This window comes from Pleurodeles waltl, chromosome 4_2 (genome assembly GCF_031143425.1).
Source record: "Pleurodeles waltl isolate 20211129_DDA chromosome 4_2, aPleWal1.hap1.20221129, whole genome shotgun sequence".
Classification (NCBI taxonomy): domain Eukaryota; kingdom Metazoa; phylum Chordata; class Amphibia; order Caudata; family Salamandridae; genus Pleurodeles; species Pleurodeles waltl.
This window is the reverse complement of record NC_090443.1, coordinates 600,037,365-600,053,006: the sequence shown is the minus strand read 5'-3', so window position 1 is coordinate 600,053,006 and position 15,642 is coordinate 600,037,365. Positions and strand designations below refer to the sequence as shown.

Genomic DNA, 15,642 nt, shown 5'->3' with positions numbered 1-15,642 from the left:
AAGTGTTGGACTTGGCTTTGTCTGGAGGTAATCCACGAATATTTTGAATGTAAATTAAATGCAACTAGTGGGCCTCCAGTACTTATCGTGCTACCTACATAAGCATTCTTTTAGATATATCCCAGGATTGCCATTACAACCTGTGTGCTGTTTTAAACTGCCATATCAAAGTAGTAAAATAAACCCTTTTCCAGGTCAGAAACTTCCTTTTTAATGCATATATCATCCCTGGGGTAGGCCCTACGTAGCCCCTTGGGCAGAGTGCACTGTTTTTAAAACACTGGACATGTACTTTTAACTTTTACATGTCCTGGTATTGAAAAACTCTGAAATTAATTTTTCAGTACTGCAAGGACTGCATCTCCCATAGGATACTATTGGATACCATTGGGTCACCTTACTATATTTGAGAAGTGACAAATTTCAAGTGGGAGCTGAGAAAAATGCTGAGTTTGGTCTCTATAGATTTGTAATTTGAAACTTTCCTTAATGGTATAGTCAGATTTTAAGCCACAATTCTGAAAATGTCACTTTTAGAAAGGTGGCATTTTATCGTCCCAACCATTTTGTGCCTGCAGCCCGTATTCTGGGTCATATGACTAGGTGTATCAGGCAGTGTATTACTTTCAGACATTGAGAAAAAGGGGGAATATGTGTTGCAAAGTGTGAGAAAACTGGGCTTGTTGAAGAAGCCCCTTCACTTTTTGCCCTAATTTTTAACTGATACTGGTGTTTTCTGGCTCTGCCCTGGGCACTGCTAACCAGTCCCAGGGCCTGTGCTCTTTTTAAAATGGTATATGCAAATGAGGCATAATTATAATTGGCTCTGACAACCTACCTGTAAATCCTTAGCATATGGTGTAGCATGTAAGGTTAGGGCCCCAGTGAAGTTAGTGCATCCCTTGGTGCACTGCTGTGGTGCCTGGTGTCATTTTAAAGGCCAACATCTTGCTGGCTGCTTTTAAAATAAAATAAACTCCAAATTAGACTTTGGAATTAAAAGTTCTTCCAAAATCTTAATTTATCTTATTTTTACATACATGTCACCTCTAATGTCTGCTCTAGGTGCCCCAAGAGTTGGCTGCAGTGTAGATATTAGCAGGGACGTTATAGAAGATGTTTTATAAGCTCTGGTGAGGGAAAAATTGCCAAATTTGTTTTTCCCTATTGTAGTACATTAGCTCCATAGGCTAACATTGGGAGGCTTTATTTGAAAATAATGAAGTATCATGTCTACTAAGAAAGACCTGAATATGTCATATTTGATATCATATTACTAGTTAGAATAAGTCCAATAACTTGTCAAAGTTAGATTTATTACAACTATTACAGGGAACAAGTTTTAAACTCTTTCAGAATGTTACCAAATCCAGCCCTGTAGTGCCCATTCCTGATTGGTCAGCCTCTGGCAGCCTGAGACAAGCTTTCTTAATGAGGGATGAAGTGGCCTGGGCTGAAACGATGGAAGCATTTGGTGAGAGGAGAACTGCTGTAGCAGATTGCAGAACAGGAAGGGGATAGGGCAGTTAAACTGGTTTTCAAAGGAGGGAAAGTCACTTGGGACAAAAAACAGACCTCCCCATTTCCTGCTTGCCCTGCCAGATGGGATCCACAATAATTAGATTAGGAGAGTGGCTAAAGGGGATGTGTTAGGGAAACTGAGCCACACCAGTGGGTGGTTTCAACCAGATCTAACCTCCAAGGAGAGATTTTCCCCATCTTGGATTTTAAAGAATGTTGCTTTCTGGGATTGATTTTTCCACACTTTGCAGGAAGTGGTCATCCCAGAGTGCGCACCCAATTGGTCAGGGATGACCCCTGCTTGCCAACCCAGGAGCAAAGGTAAATATGAAAGAGCTGTCCAGCAACTCAGATCTCTGCTGGAAGAAGATCAGAAGAAGAAGGACTGCCCTGCTGAACCTCTGATCTGCACCTGAACGACTGCACACACAAGGACTGCACCAGCTGCACTATGGGCTTCACCACTACTGAAGCACCAGGAGTGGACTCCCTGTAAGCAACAGGTGCAAAGTAGTTATCAAGAGTCCCCTGCTACAAGTCATGCAAGAGCAGCCCAGCTGACCAGCATCCAGTGGGCTTTTGAGGATTCTGACCAGATGCATTCTCAGAATTGTAGTCTGAGCTCCCAAGAAGAAACTCAGACCTTCTGGAACCTTAGACCAAGTTTGTGAATACTGCTAGACCCTAAAAAGGACTTCTGGAAGAATATTCAAAAGTTTGGAGAAGCTTGGAGCAACTTTGTAAAAAAGCCCCAGAAGGTAACCGGCCTGTCGACCATAGTCAAGCCTGCGACATCGAACCACTACCTGGTCTGAATTTCAAGTTCATCCCGCTGAAGCTCTGGAGCTTTTCCCAATCGATGAGATTTCCAGGAGCTGATCAGAACTTCACGCTGAGCCAAACCTACAATGTTGTATTTTAAGCTGGCCTGAGGAGGAGCCTCAATCGACAATGAGAGAAACAGCTCCAGAAAAAAGAGTAAGTCCAAAGGTGAAATTTTGACAGATGCCTACCTCTCAGTGTATCCGACTTCGGCTCCACTGGGGTCAGCCTCAAATGTTGACTTTGCCCCGCTCAAGCGTGACCAGTATCCAGAGTTGGCGCTTTTTGCTATAAGGCACTAGAAAGCATATTTTTACAATTATTCTTTAAAAATTCATATCTCTGGTTCCCTACATTGGGTTTGTGTGGTTTTGGTGTTGTTTTAATGATACAAATATTTCCTATTTTGATAAATTGGTTGAATATTTGTTATGTGCTGTGTTTTGCTTGTTTACCGCTTTGTTGATATGTTAAGCTTAACTGCTCATGGGCCAAGTTACCATGAGTTGAGCAATGATTAATTTATTGAGACCTTGACTGGGCCTAATGTGAGATTGTGGCCTATTACTAAGTGTAGATACCTACCTGCCCTTACTAATAATCCACTTTCCAACTGCATGGTGGGCCATCCCTGACTTGGTGAGCAGGAGGAGTTGTCACCTACCACACTTGGACATCACAAAGTCTCTGCCCAGCACACTTATAAAGGGTTTTGACACTAATCCTTTTTGACGTCAAACAAGATGGAGCCAGGGCTGGCAGGCAGGAAATTCAAGTACCTCTGTTGGTGGAAGCCTCTAGAAACTTCTCCTACTTCAAAGTGGGCACCAGGTATACATATTGTACCCTCAGATCCAACTCTTCACTACACCTCTGGACCAGTTGATACTACAGAAGGACTGCTGTGCTGGTCTGTTGCCAAAAGGACTTCTACCATGCTGCCTTGCTATTCTGCTGCCTTGTTTCCTGCTGCCCTACTTGCTGAGAAGGAAGACTGGATCTGCACCCTCGATCCCAGCCTGAAGTGATCTCTGCTGGAATTAGTTTTTGATCCCCTGAGGTGCCCCTCAGGTCCTGGACCCTTGTTATGGAATCAGTGGAGCTCCCCCTTTAAGGAAAGGAGAAATCCTGCAGTTGTGGGCTCTTTGCAACAGTGAATGGGTGTGTTAGCATCAAGTTCTTGCCACCTGTGCCGCCCGCGAAAGCAAAGTTTGGGTGAACCGCATGTTGGACATTGGGTTACTGGTTGAGGGGATTGAAACCGTACTCAAGCAGCAACCACAATTCCTGTCAGGGTGAAACAGAAAGCAACCCCCAAATTAACATGTGCTTAACTCTCTGCTAGCTTGGCACAAAGTAGCCAGGAATGACCTAGAGGCAATGTATAAATTATTTATGCAGCACTTCAAACAGTAATAAAGTGAAGACACAACATAAGAAAAATCCCACACCAATTTAAAAAATGGATTAAAATTTCGCTTTTATGTATTATTCTGCCTAACATGCATACACTTAACTTGGAAATTCTTCGAAGTAGCACGGAAGCTGCAGACAGCACTGCTTGGACCCACAAAGTCCTAGCACTAGTGGTACATTTCAGTTTTAAAATTTGTTTTACAACTGAGGAATATGTTTCAATTAATTGTGTGCTGTAAAATCATGATATGCTCTTCTTGTACAATGCTGAGCCTAGCCCCAAGATCATAAGAACGCTGAAAAGTGTAGTAAAAATGGGAACTCTACTGAAATATGAAGTATATGTTAAGTATCCATGATGAAAAAACACTAAATGAAAGGTGTGTCTGACAGAAGTGGAAAGAAATAGTGATTCCAGAGAGAGAGTGGGTAAATTGCGGGGCACCGCAAGTAATTTAAAACAAATCATCGGGTCATATAAATAACAATGCAAAATGTAAATTACAAGGAACCAATGAAAAGATCATTATTATGCTCTTTGGAAACTTTGCTTATCAGGATTGTCCTTGCTTGCCCTTGATTGATACTGTATTGTCAGTTTCATTATTCAATTTGCTAAACAGCTTGGGACGTTTTTTTTTTTTCTGGTGAGGTCATATGCATAAAAATTAAAGTGTATTATGTGAAGACCCGGTTCAGCATGGATCTAGATGGAAACTCACCTGGAGTCAGGCAATAAAATGTACATCCTATGTATGTTAATTGAATATTAACATAAATATATTTTCATAAAATTACGTGCTAAGCTTTCTAATGATATCACATCTTTTCTTGTTACTTTTTTCAGATGTACATTACGAACACGGTTAAGGCCAAAGGAACAAGACTCGCAAAGCCCGTTCTATGTTTGGGATTAATGTGTTTGGCATTTCTTACTGGAGTCAACAGAGTAGCAGAATATCGAAATCATTGGTCAGATGTGATAGCAGGATTTCTTATTGGAATGTCGATAGCAGTGTTTTTGGTAGGTACATGTTGAATCTGTCTCAAAATGCATATTTATTTGTTCATTTGCATTTTCCATATCATATAAGTTGAATGTACAAGAGTTACACCCTTAAAAAATGAAAATGCACCACTTAAAAGCTTGAAAATACCTTTCTGACACTCTTTAGCCAAAAGGGTACATTTTCTGTCAAAGAAAATGGACAGATTCCTTATGTGACCATTACTTCGACTGGCAATTACTTTGAGCTTGTAGATTTACCATAGTAAATTCAATTATTTGATCATTTGGATTAAAATTATTTTATCCAAATAATAGTCATTCGAAATAATGATCAAGTCAATCAATCAATATATTTATTCAATCATTTTTAATCCTTGAAATGGTCATAAAAGATCAAATGCATGCAGACAAAAAATCCAATGAATAACTTTAAAATAAAACACAGATTCATATGTCCATGCGCTAAATTATACTATGCCACCATTACATTGTAAAAGGTCACAAGGCAAATCTTCATGTGAGAAAGAAAAGTGCCTAGTGCAGCTAATTAAAACAGAATCATACAATCAGGGACCATTTTAAAAACTGATAAAAGACTGATACAGAAGAATAAAGCAAAATAAGCATCATATGGACAATAAAGTACGTTTGCATGGCATATTTAAAAAACAGCCTACATGAAAACAGAGTGAAGGATTTACCAGCATACGTAAAAAGTACAAAGCGGGTCCATGCTGTACAAACCTGTATGATTTAAGAACATGTTTTAAGTATTTTTTGTTAGAAATTCATAATATTTACAAAGAAAAGATAAAGGGCCTCATTCTGACTTTGGCGGGCGGCAGAGGCCGCCTGCCAAAGTACCGCCGTCAGAATACCGCTGCGCGGTCAAAAGACCGCCGCGGTAATTCTGAGTTTCCCGCTGGGCTGGCGGGCGACCGCCAGAAGGCCACCTGCCAGCCCAGCGGGAAACCCCCTTCCATGAGGATGCCGGCTCCGAATGGAGCCGGCGGAGTGGAAGGGGTGCGACGGGTGCAGTTGCACCCGTCGCGATTTTCAGTGTCTGCTTGGCAGACACTGAAAATCTTGGTGGGGCCCTGTTAGGGGGCCCGTGACACCCGTTACCGCCAGCCAGGTTCTGGCGGTCAAAACCGCCAGAGCCAGGCTGGCTGTAAGGGGGTCGGAATCCCCATGGCGGCGCTGCCTGCAGCACCACCATGAAGGATTCCCCAGGGCAGCGGGAAACCGGCGGGACACCGGCGGTTTTCCGTTTCTGACCGCAGCGGTACTGCCGCGGTCAGAATGCCCATGGATGCACCGCCAGCCTGTTGGCGGTGCATCCGCGGTCGTTGGCCTGGCGGTAGTCTACCGCCAGGGTCAGAATGACCCCCAAAGTGTTCCAAGGTTTGAACAGAAGACTCATCACTCGGGCACACTAAAATAGACACTTTATCATACTGCCCTCGGGTAAAATAAACGAAAGGCCTGATAGTTCCTAGCCAGACTTTGGCTAGGAGAGCTCTTTCTCAGTCCAGATAAGGTTCCAAATGGAGTGATGTTTGAACCATACCTGTATCCTGCAACAGAGGTTTCTTTAATTCCTCTTATTCGCTACAAACCACCTGGGATTCCTCTGTTAAAATTTAAACTTTGCGTATATGTGCTTTCACATGGGAGAGTAGAGAGGAAAATATTTTTCTCAACCATAGGGCTTTGGAGGTGGTTTGAACATACTTTAACCAAGGAATGTACATACCCTTTTCAAACCTCAAGCAATCTAAAATAATCTCCCTATTAAGAGTTGTATGACTATTAGTCCAAACAGAAACCCACAGCATTAGGGAGAAGGCGCAGCCCGTCCTTTAGGGCGGGGAGGCCATGACCCCCACCTTTTGCCCCTCATGAAGAGTGTCTGGCAGGCTGAACAAAGGTCAGCCTGACAGACACTCTTCATGTTCAGGTCAGGCAGCCAGGAGCAGACATGCGCTATTTGTGCATGCTCCTGGCTGCCTGAGCTGAACTTTGCTGGGCTGAGAGGGTCACAGCTCCTATGGGCGTGACCTCCTCGGATCAGCAAAGGTGCCTCAAGGCCCTCCCCTGGGTGATGAGGAAAGCGTGGAGTGGGGTCAGCAGTCTCAGTGATCCCATCCCACTCTGTGACGAGGCCTAAGGTCACCCAATGAGGGAAGGCAGCAGTCCCAACCCTCCTGGGACCTCCGAGGCTGAAGATAAGTGTGTGTGTGATCATTTAAAATTAATGTGTGGTGCGTGCGTGCATGTTTGAATGTTATGAGTGTTGTTAATGGATGTGCATGCATGTGTGTGTGTGTGTGTGTGTGTGAAAGAATGAGTGTGTGTGTGATCTTTCAAAATTAATGTTTGGTGCGTGCGTGCATGGTTGAATGTTAAGAGTGTTGTTAATGGATGTGCGCTCGTGTGTGTGTGATCTTTTAAAATCAATGTTTGGTGCGTGCATGCATGTTTGAATGTTATGAGTGTTGTGAATGGATATGCATGTGTGTGTGCGTGAAAGAATGAGTGTGTGTGCTTCCCGCCCGCCCCTCTCCGTCCTAAAGCTGCCGGCCACCACTGTTAGTGAGGCTGCCTTGATCGGGTCCTCTACATGAATCTTGGTGACATCTCTGTAACCCCAGATTCAAGAACCAACTGTCAAACCTGGGAGGCACTTTGGTTTATACATCTCTGAAATTGGTTTAATTGGCCTGCTGATTACACAGTGGACAAGAACAAACAGGGCACCCACAGAGTTGGTAAATAGCACACAGCAGTTTGCTGTTCAGGGAAGCCAAGATCTTTCACAATCAAACTGGACTCCAAGATAAGGGAAATTAGCAACCTCCTCTATATGTGTACCTTTCCTCAAAAATGGACCAGCTTTGACCTATTTTGCACTGCACACCATGTATTCGTTTTGGTGATGTTTAAGTCCAAATCTAGGTAAATTAGTGCCCTCAAGCCATAGGTTGTATCAGAATAGCATCATTCTCTTAAAGCAGTGCCAGTACTAAGGTTGTGTAAATCTTGGGTAGATCCTTCCCAACAGTCTAATGTCACACTCAGTCCATTTATCTATAGGAGGAATAAAATAGGGGTGAGGACACACCCCTCACAGATGCCACATTGTAAATCAAAGTATCAATACATTCACTACCCAGCCCATACCTTACCAAAGCATTTACCCCACATTGCAGAGCCCACAAGAAGACACAAAGTCACCATCAAGCCCTATGTCCCAGAGAATTGACCACAGTTTACTACAACTGACTCTGTCAAAGGTGCTGCTTAGGTCCATGAAGGAGATAAGAAGCGTTGCCCCCAACTTCTTAATGATAATATATTTCCTGACAATTAGGTGGAGGTTGAGACATTATTGTACTGTGCCAAGTCCCTCCCTGAAACCATATTGTGCTAGGGAGAGCATGTGATGACAGGCAACTCGATTCTCAATTGTCCCTAGGACAATGCAGCCAATAATTTTAACAGTTAAAACTAACAAGTATATTGGGTGAAAGCAATTGACATCTGACCTGCAACCCTTTTTAAAAACAGGAACTATCACTGCTGAATGCCATGACCTCAGGAGGCAACTAGATACAACTGAATTTACCGCTTTAGTGATAACAGGAGCCCCGAATTCCACATTATCCTTATAGAGATCCATCAGGAATCCTGTCAGGCCCTGGTGCCATCCTAGAGGGTCTGGAGATAATTGCCTGATATACCTCAGCTAGGTCAATCCTAATGTTCAAAGAAAAACTAGGTTATTTGGATATGAATAAATTACTTTAAAGAGCTCAATCCAGTGGTCAGGGCCAATGTTTGTCCCCATCCCATCAGTCTCTGAAATTTTGTCTTTGAAATTCAGGGCTAGGACTAGGTTGTAGTAAATATATAATCTATAATGGAACCCCATAAAGGTGGGGTTTACTGAGTTGGGAGATCCCTACAATTCCATTATATTAACCAGCCTCAAATTCATTATGTGTTTATAGAGATTTTTTCTCCTAGCATCCATAGTTCCAGAAACAAAGTATGAGCACAAAAACTCTGATAGCCGTCCCACATAGGGAATCCATGCACCAAGTTTCCTGGAGTGTAGTTAAATCAAACCTTTTAATAAAATTAAGTCACCCCTCACCCCTCAGCTTTGACATCAACCTGGCCACATTCCAGCAAATTAATGTTAGTGAACAGGATATAGTGTCCCCTTCACCATTCACGTCTGTGAACAGTTGGTACAGTTGGAATTTGGAGCCTTCTTCTTTCCCATAACAAAGCACAGATAATCAGATAGACAGAAAAAGGGGGGTTAAGAAGAAAAACAGAGAGTACCACTCACTCTCTTCGAGTTAAGTTAATCAGGGTTCTGGAGTGCAGCAGTAACAAAGAAAAGAGCCAAGAGACAGGGCCTGGCCTTATCTGGATGTGGACAGGCGAAGATGGGCAAACTTTTAGCCTTTCTTCCCCCGGGTACTCGCCAGGGTGCGTTCCACACGCATCCCGTGTTGGTGGACACAAGAATTACTTTTAGCACAATTGCCTGAATGTGCCCCTCCTCCTCAGGTCACTATGTTCTAGGGGATGCAATCCCACCCCAGTCAGGGAGAGTCAGGGAGAGATGGAACAGCAGTGGAGTCAACACCACAGAGAGGATGGCCCACTGAAGAATGGGTGGTGGGCCCAGTTTTGGTGGCTAAAGCGATTGAAGGACTTATTTGGCTTGCAGCAGCAATCAAGCTCTTGGGGCAGGAGTACTCAAGGTAAAGATGACAGACTTTTGGAAATCTTGCAAACTTCAAGCTCCAACTCCTCCAATTTATCACTTAAATGTTCCAAACAGTCATTAAAAACAGCCATAACTTGTTTTTGAAGGGAGGCTAAAACTGAATCCATTACAGCACCTGAGGAATTGGAAGGTGGAATGTCTGAAGGGCCTTGCAGATTAGCCAAACTTAGAAGTGATCCATCAGCTGTTGAAGGAACACCTGTAGGTTTTCCCTTACACTTGGCAGACAGACAGCACATGAAGGACTGGTGAGCTGCTAGGTCTCGAGAGGAGCCAAGAGCAGGAGATGTGGGTGGCACCTCCTTGGGTGTCGAAGGTGTAGCAGGCCCTGCCCAAAGTCCAAGAGCCTGCATCAGGAGCAGAAAAATTATTGGCTAAACTGGCAAAATCCAAAGATAGGGGTGTTTCAGACAAGTCTATTTCCTTAGAAGTGATGCCCACCGCTGTAACCAGGAAGGAGTCAATATTTGTTTGGTACAGTTGGAATTTGGAGCCTTCTTCTTTCCCATAACAAAGCACAGATAATTAGATAGACAGAAAAAGGGGGGTTAAGAAGAAAAACAGAGAGTACCACTCACTCTCTTTGAGTTAAGTTCATCAGGGTTCTGGAGTGTAGCAGTAACAAAGAAAGGAGCCAAGAGACAGGGCCTGGCCTGGCCTCATCTGGATGTGGACAGGTGAAGATGGGCAAACTTTTAGCCCGGTCTTCCCCCGGGTGCTCGCCAGGGTGCGTTCCACACATGTCCCGTGTTGGTGGACACAAGAATTACTTTTAGCACAATTGCCTGCATGTGCCCCTCCTCCTCAGGTCTCTATGTTCTAGGGGATGCAATCCCACCCCAGTCAGGGAGAGTCAGGGAGAGATGGCTGAAGCAGCAGCTTTGTGGGCGTCCCAAGCTGTAGGAAAGAGAAAGCGCTTTTAGCGCGATTGCCAGCAGATGCCTCAGGTCGCTGTGTTCAGGGGGATGTAGTCCCATCCCAACAGGGAGAGATGGCTGAAGCAGCAGCGTTGTTGGCATCCTGAGCTGTGGGAAACAGAGAGCGCTTTTAGCGCGATTGCCAGCAAGTGCCCTACCTTCTCAGGTCGCTGTGTTCTGGGGGATGTAGTCCCACCACAGTGAGGGAGAGTCAGGCAGAGATGGCTGCAGCAGCAGCATTGGAGGCATTCCATGCCATGGAAGACAGAAAGTAGCTTTAGCGTGATTGCCAGCAGGTGCCCCTCTGCTCAGGTCGCTGTGTTCTGGGGGATGTAATCCCACCACAGTAATGATTTAAATGTTATAGCAAGAACATCCAAAACACCTTGAGACAGTGTGAAACAGAGCCTAAATCTGGGATCCTGAAAGATTAAACTAACCTCGTTTATAATAGACTTCCATTTTGCTGCTGCTCAGCATTAGTATTTACAATGAGGTGTTCGGAAATGATCATTTCATCCTAATTTTGTTTAACATAGAATTGCTATCTTATAAACCAACTATAGAGACAAATTATTAGATCAAAATAGTGTGAAGACAGTGAGTTTAGTAAAGTTAAAAATGTTTGGCCAAATGTATGAGCATGGCACAGATTAACAAGGCTGGTCAATGAAAGAAGCCAGTGATTAACAGTGAGGGATTCCGTAATGTAAACATGAGTATGGAACATGGTGAAACCACTATTGCAATTTAAGTTTGGGTTGTATACGACACACCTATTTGTATTTCAATATACTGCTGCAATCTACAATGACATGGAGACCTATCCATACGCCCGAAGGCATACCTCAATTGGAGTGTGAATTTGTAGTTAGTTGTAGAGATGAAGAAGCAGGTTGGTGGATTTCAAATTTAGGACATTGGCAAAAAAAATACATCAATGAACCAATGAACTACAACAGTGGATCTCTTCCCAAGTTGAGATCAAGAAGGCAGGTTCTAGTGGATGAAGATAAACAGGCTTTTCAGAAAACAGACCAAGGAAACTGCTGGGCAGCTTGATCTGCACTTTACGCTTTACACTAACACATCACACTAACACTATCCCTCAGAAGCACCAAGTCAATGTCCATTAAATAAAAGTCTCAGAACCCTTTTCCAGAAATACTAATGAGACAGGACCCTGAATGCAATTTATAGTGAATAGGCTGTAAATGCTGGAATAGAGGTTGCAATAGACAGCAAACCTCCATTCCTGCATTTACCTTTGCAGAATTACTATCTTTTTATTGCAGTCTCTATCCGTCAAAAAGACAAAGGGGGAATAAAAAAAAAGCAATTTTATGACTAGCCAGAAAGGTGGAGATCTCTAAATCTGGCTGGCGGCCTTCTGACAGAGGCGGCCATGGCCGCAGTTGACTTAGCATGCCACACACCATTGTTTAAATGAGGTGATTGGGGCTTTTGTCAGAGTCTTGTGGAGGGCAACATCAACTAAAAGTGGTGGACATCACTTCTACTGTAATATAATACCAATGACATTAAAGCATTCATAAATAGGCAGAAGGGACAATCACCTCTTTTTAGTGTATGTTTCATGTACACGTAACTCCAAAATAGCCCTTAAGTGGCTTAGTAGTCTTTTGACATGCAAACGCCACCCCTGGGGCGGCATTAGTTTTTGGCGCTGCCACTGATTTACAATTTCTCATAAATCTGGGGCAGCGTCAAAAACAACGGGTATTGCGATGGAATGCCCACTGCAACACCCATTGCACGCCCCCTGACTCAGACAACTGCATCGGAGTGGTCCATATTTTCAAGGAGGCGTAACGCCACAAAAAGTGGCATTACACTTCCTTGGAAATAGGGAGCACTGGTTAGAGCCACCGAAGCATTGCAAAAAGTGATGCTCAGGTGGTGATAGGGCCTTGTAAATCTAGCCCTTAATGTTTTAGACAACATCGCTGTGTTTAAAGTTTTGAAAACATGCACATTCAGGTCATGCTCTATTTTTGGACTTAGACACTAACACTCTTCCTCGGGTTACACAGAACAATCAGGGTAAGGCATAACAAGGGGCCTAGCTATGGTGGGTGCAGCAGTGCAATGCACCAGGCCCAGAGCCCTCAGGGGCCCATTGAGTCCTGATAATAGTTGTATTTTACTACCCCAACAACTGTTTTCCTTACTTGCACCAGGGACCATGCCATCCTTGCTACACTACTGGACAGAAAATAGAAGAAACCATGTCTCAGATTGCACAGATGTGATAATCAGAGGCAATAGAGAGGAGTGTTAATTCCCAGGTTGCTTTGCAATGATTATAAACAAGGAGCTGAGACAACATAACCTGATACTCAACAAATGCATTTCCTTGCCACTTTTAATCCTGCCCTGAAAGTTCTCTAATGTGTTGTGGATCAAATATGCTCAATATTCACATTTCCTTGGGTCTTTTTTTAAACTTAGATCAGCATCAAAAATTTAACTAATCTTGCATTGTGTATGAACAAAACACTGTTAGGTACTGTCACTCGGTCATCACCATGTCATCCTTTTCTCCTCCCTGGAGTCCCTTGTTCTTTCTCTTGCCTCTCCCCCATGTGTACTTCATATGCTCTTTCCCTTATTCTCATCACCTCCCTAATGCCAACGCTTTCCTGTTAAGCAAGGTTTCTTTCCACATTAAATGTCCTGATAGTTATGTCTATCAAATAGGCCTACTGACAGATAACACACATTTAGGACACCCTTGCGTTTTCAACAAATATTCCTTTCCACATTTAGATCAAAAACCTGTACTTTTGATGGTAAGTTCTGAGGTTCAAGATCCCAGATGAAAATTATTATTGACAAAAATGCCAGAACTGAATGAAGGTTTCACAAATGAACTCCTGGCAGCTATAAAAAAGATCTATAAGAATTATCTCCCATGGTACTTTGTACAAAAATTTCATTTACTTTGATTCTGAGATGGAGTGGAAGAGAAGCTAAAAGTAAATGTCATTGGCCCTACAAGTAACCAGTTGTTGTCTATGAAGAGGCATGGAGTGACCTGGCTTTCCTCCTAAATCTGTTACTCTGGTGTGCAGCTGTCATGAAATTACATATCTAACTTGCCAAGACGTTAAGGAAGTTCAGCCAGGGTAGGCGCTCATTTACAAGATGCAGCCAAGCCACAGCAAACCGCCATGTCCCGGGGGTGGGCACCCCAGGATATACAAGGAGCCAGCCCTGGGGGTTGGCGGTCCCGAGTGCCATCATTGCCTCCTTGGGGGGGGGCAACACCCCACCTACAACTATAGCCCCAGGGAGGTGGTGGTCCTTGCGGCCAAAGGGGGGGTCCCCTTCACTGTTTTTTTGTTCATAGTAATGAAGCAGGGGGAGGTGGTGGTCCCCAGGAGTTGTGGGGCAGGCTGACAGGCATCCCCCATGTCAATAATTCATTTTGTCCCACTGAGGAGGTGGTCCCCGGAGTGTGAGGAGCGTGCGGACTTCCACACATAATTTCTGGTTTGCCCCAGGAGATGGGGGTCTCTGTGGCGGCAGGGGGGCCAGGTGCCCCACAGCACTCCTAGTAACGAATGCTCCCAGGACTTGGCCTACCTGGGGGCTTAAAAAAATGAATTGGGAATTGCAGCAACATTTTTAAAAAAACATACTTTTTAACCCAAGGGGGTCACTCTGGGACCCCACCACCAGAGCCAATAGGTCAAGGTGTCTGTACCTTGGCCCCTTTGTTTCTTTTTTACATTTTTTTCTGGGACTCGGCTGTCGAGTCCTAAGATGGCTGCCAACAATTCCTGGTTAAAGTGTGGACAGTCAATCAAATCTCAGCACAAGATCAGGAGGGGTCGCAAATCCTTTGCATGACTAGATATACATTTTTTCACCTTAATTTGTACTGAATGGATTTACACCAAAACAAAAAAAGGTTGCTTTCTGGAACAGGACCTACCTTTCTGCCCAATTTGGTGTATTTCCATCCAGTATTTTTGGCGATATCGCTGTTCAAAATCCCTATGTAAAAATAAATGAGGAAAACTTGTTTTGGGACACCCTCTTTTTCTTGTTCCCCTGGACAGATCACCCCCAAACTTTCTAGACTGTAGCTGACATCACTGGCACATTTTTTTTAGATTCATCAAGTGGCTTCAAAGATATAGGCAAGTAAATAAACGCTTTTCATATAGAAACAATTTTAACTATAAGCACCTAGTGGTGACCGCCACTAGTTATATATATATCTATATATATATATATGCATATATATATATATATATACATATATATATCGATAGATAGATAGAGAGATAGATAGATAGATAGATAGATAACAATATATATATAAACATATATATATATATATATATATATATATATATATATATATATATATATATATATATATATGTTCACTGAAAAAAACAAAGGTTATAGGGACATTATAGTTAAGCTCTGAATTTACTCATACAAAATCATGAAAATTAGGCAGTTATAGTTAGAGTTCTTTTAAGTAACTATAACTCACTCCCTTGCCACGCACAGTTTTCTTATCAATAATTTTATTGCAAATGTTGCAGTGATAATATCAAAGGTGCCATACAAGATCTCATCAATGATATTATATGTGGAGTAATTAGCTGTTCATGGCGACGGCACGAGTTCTAGTTATCTGAGGGCGTGAGTTGTAGTTACTATGGTTTGGCATCAGTAAATTCAGAACCTAACTATAACGTCCCTGCAACCTTTGTTTTTTTCCAGTTACTAAATATATATATATATATATATATATATATATATATATATATATATATATATATCCCAGCTCTCAAGTAGCAATAACATATCTTTAGACTCATTTTCAATGCATTTCTGATACGTCATGTACACATTTAATTGGATGGTAATGTTGCGTATTTCAGACACTGATACTGTTATGGTTACTGTTTGCCTCTTTAATGTTGTTCTATATTTTCCAGGTAGTTTGTGTGATAAATAACTTCAAGGGAAAACGAAAGGAAATCGAAAATTCGCCTATAGACAACTTGGCCCAGATGCCAGCAATCAGCATCCCCCGTGTAGAGAGCCCACTAGAGAAGGTAACATGTTCATATCAGGGTTTAAAATGTGAGAAAATGACAAGA

At 42.9% G+C, this 15,642-nt stretch overlaps 1 protein-coding gene across 1 annotated transcript in view; it reads left to right on the top strand.

The window, feature by feature from the left end:
* PLPPR5 (phospholipid phosphatase related 5) overlaps positions 1–15,642 on the top strand; it is a 723,479-nt gene that overhangs the window by 599,920 nt on the left and 107,917 nt on the right. Inside the window, exons 4-5 of the mRNA XM_069232139.1 lie at positions 4,607–4,787; positions 15,482–15,597. Coding sequence (XP_069088240.1) covers positions 4,607–4,787; positions 15,482–15,597 — 297 coding nt within the window. The remainder of the gene's footprint in view (positions 1–4,606; positions 4,788–15,481; positions 15,598–15,642) is intronic.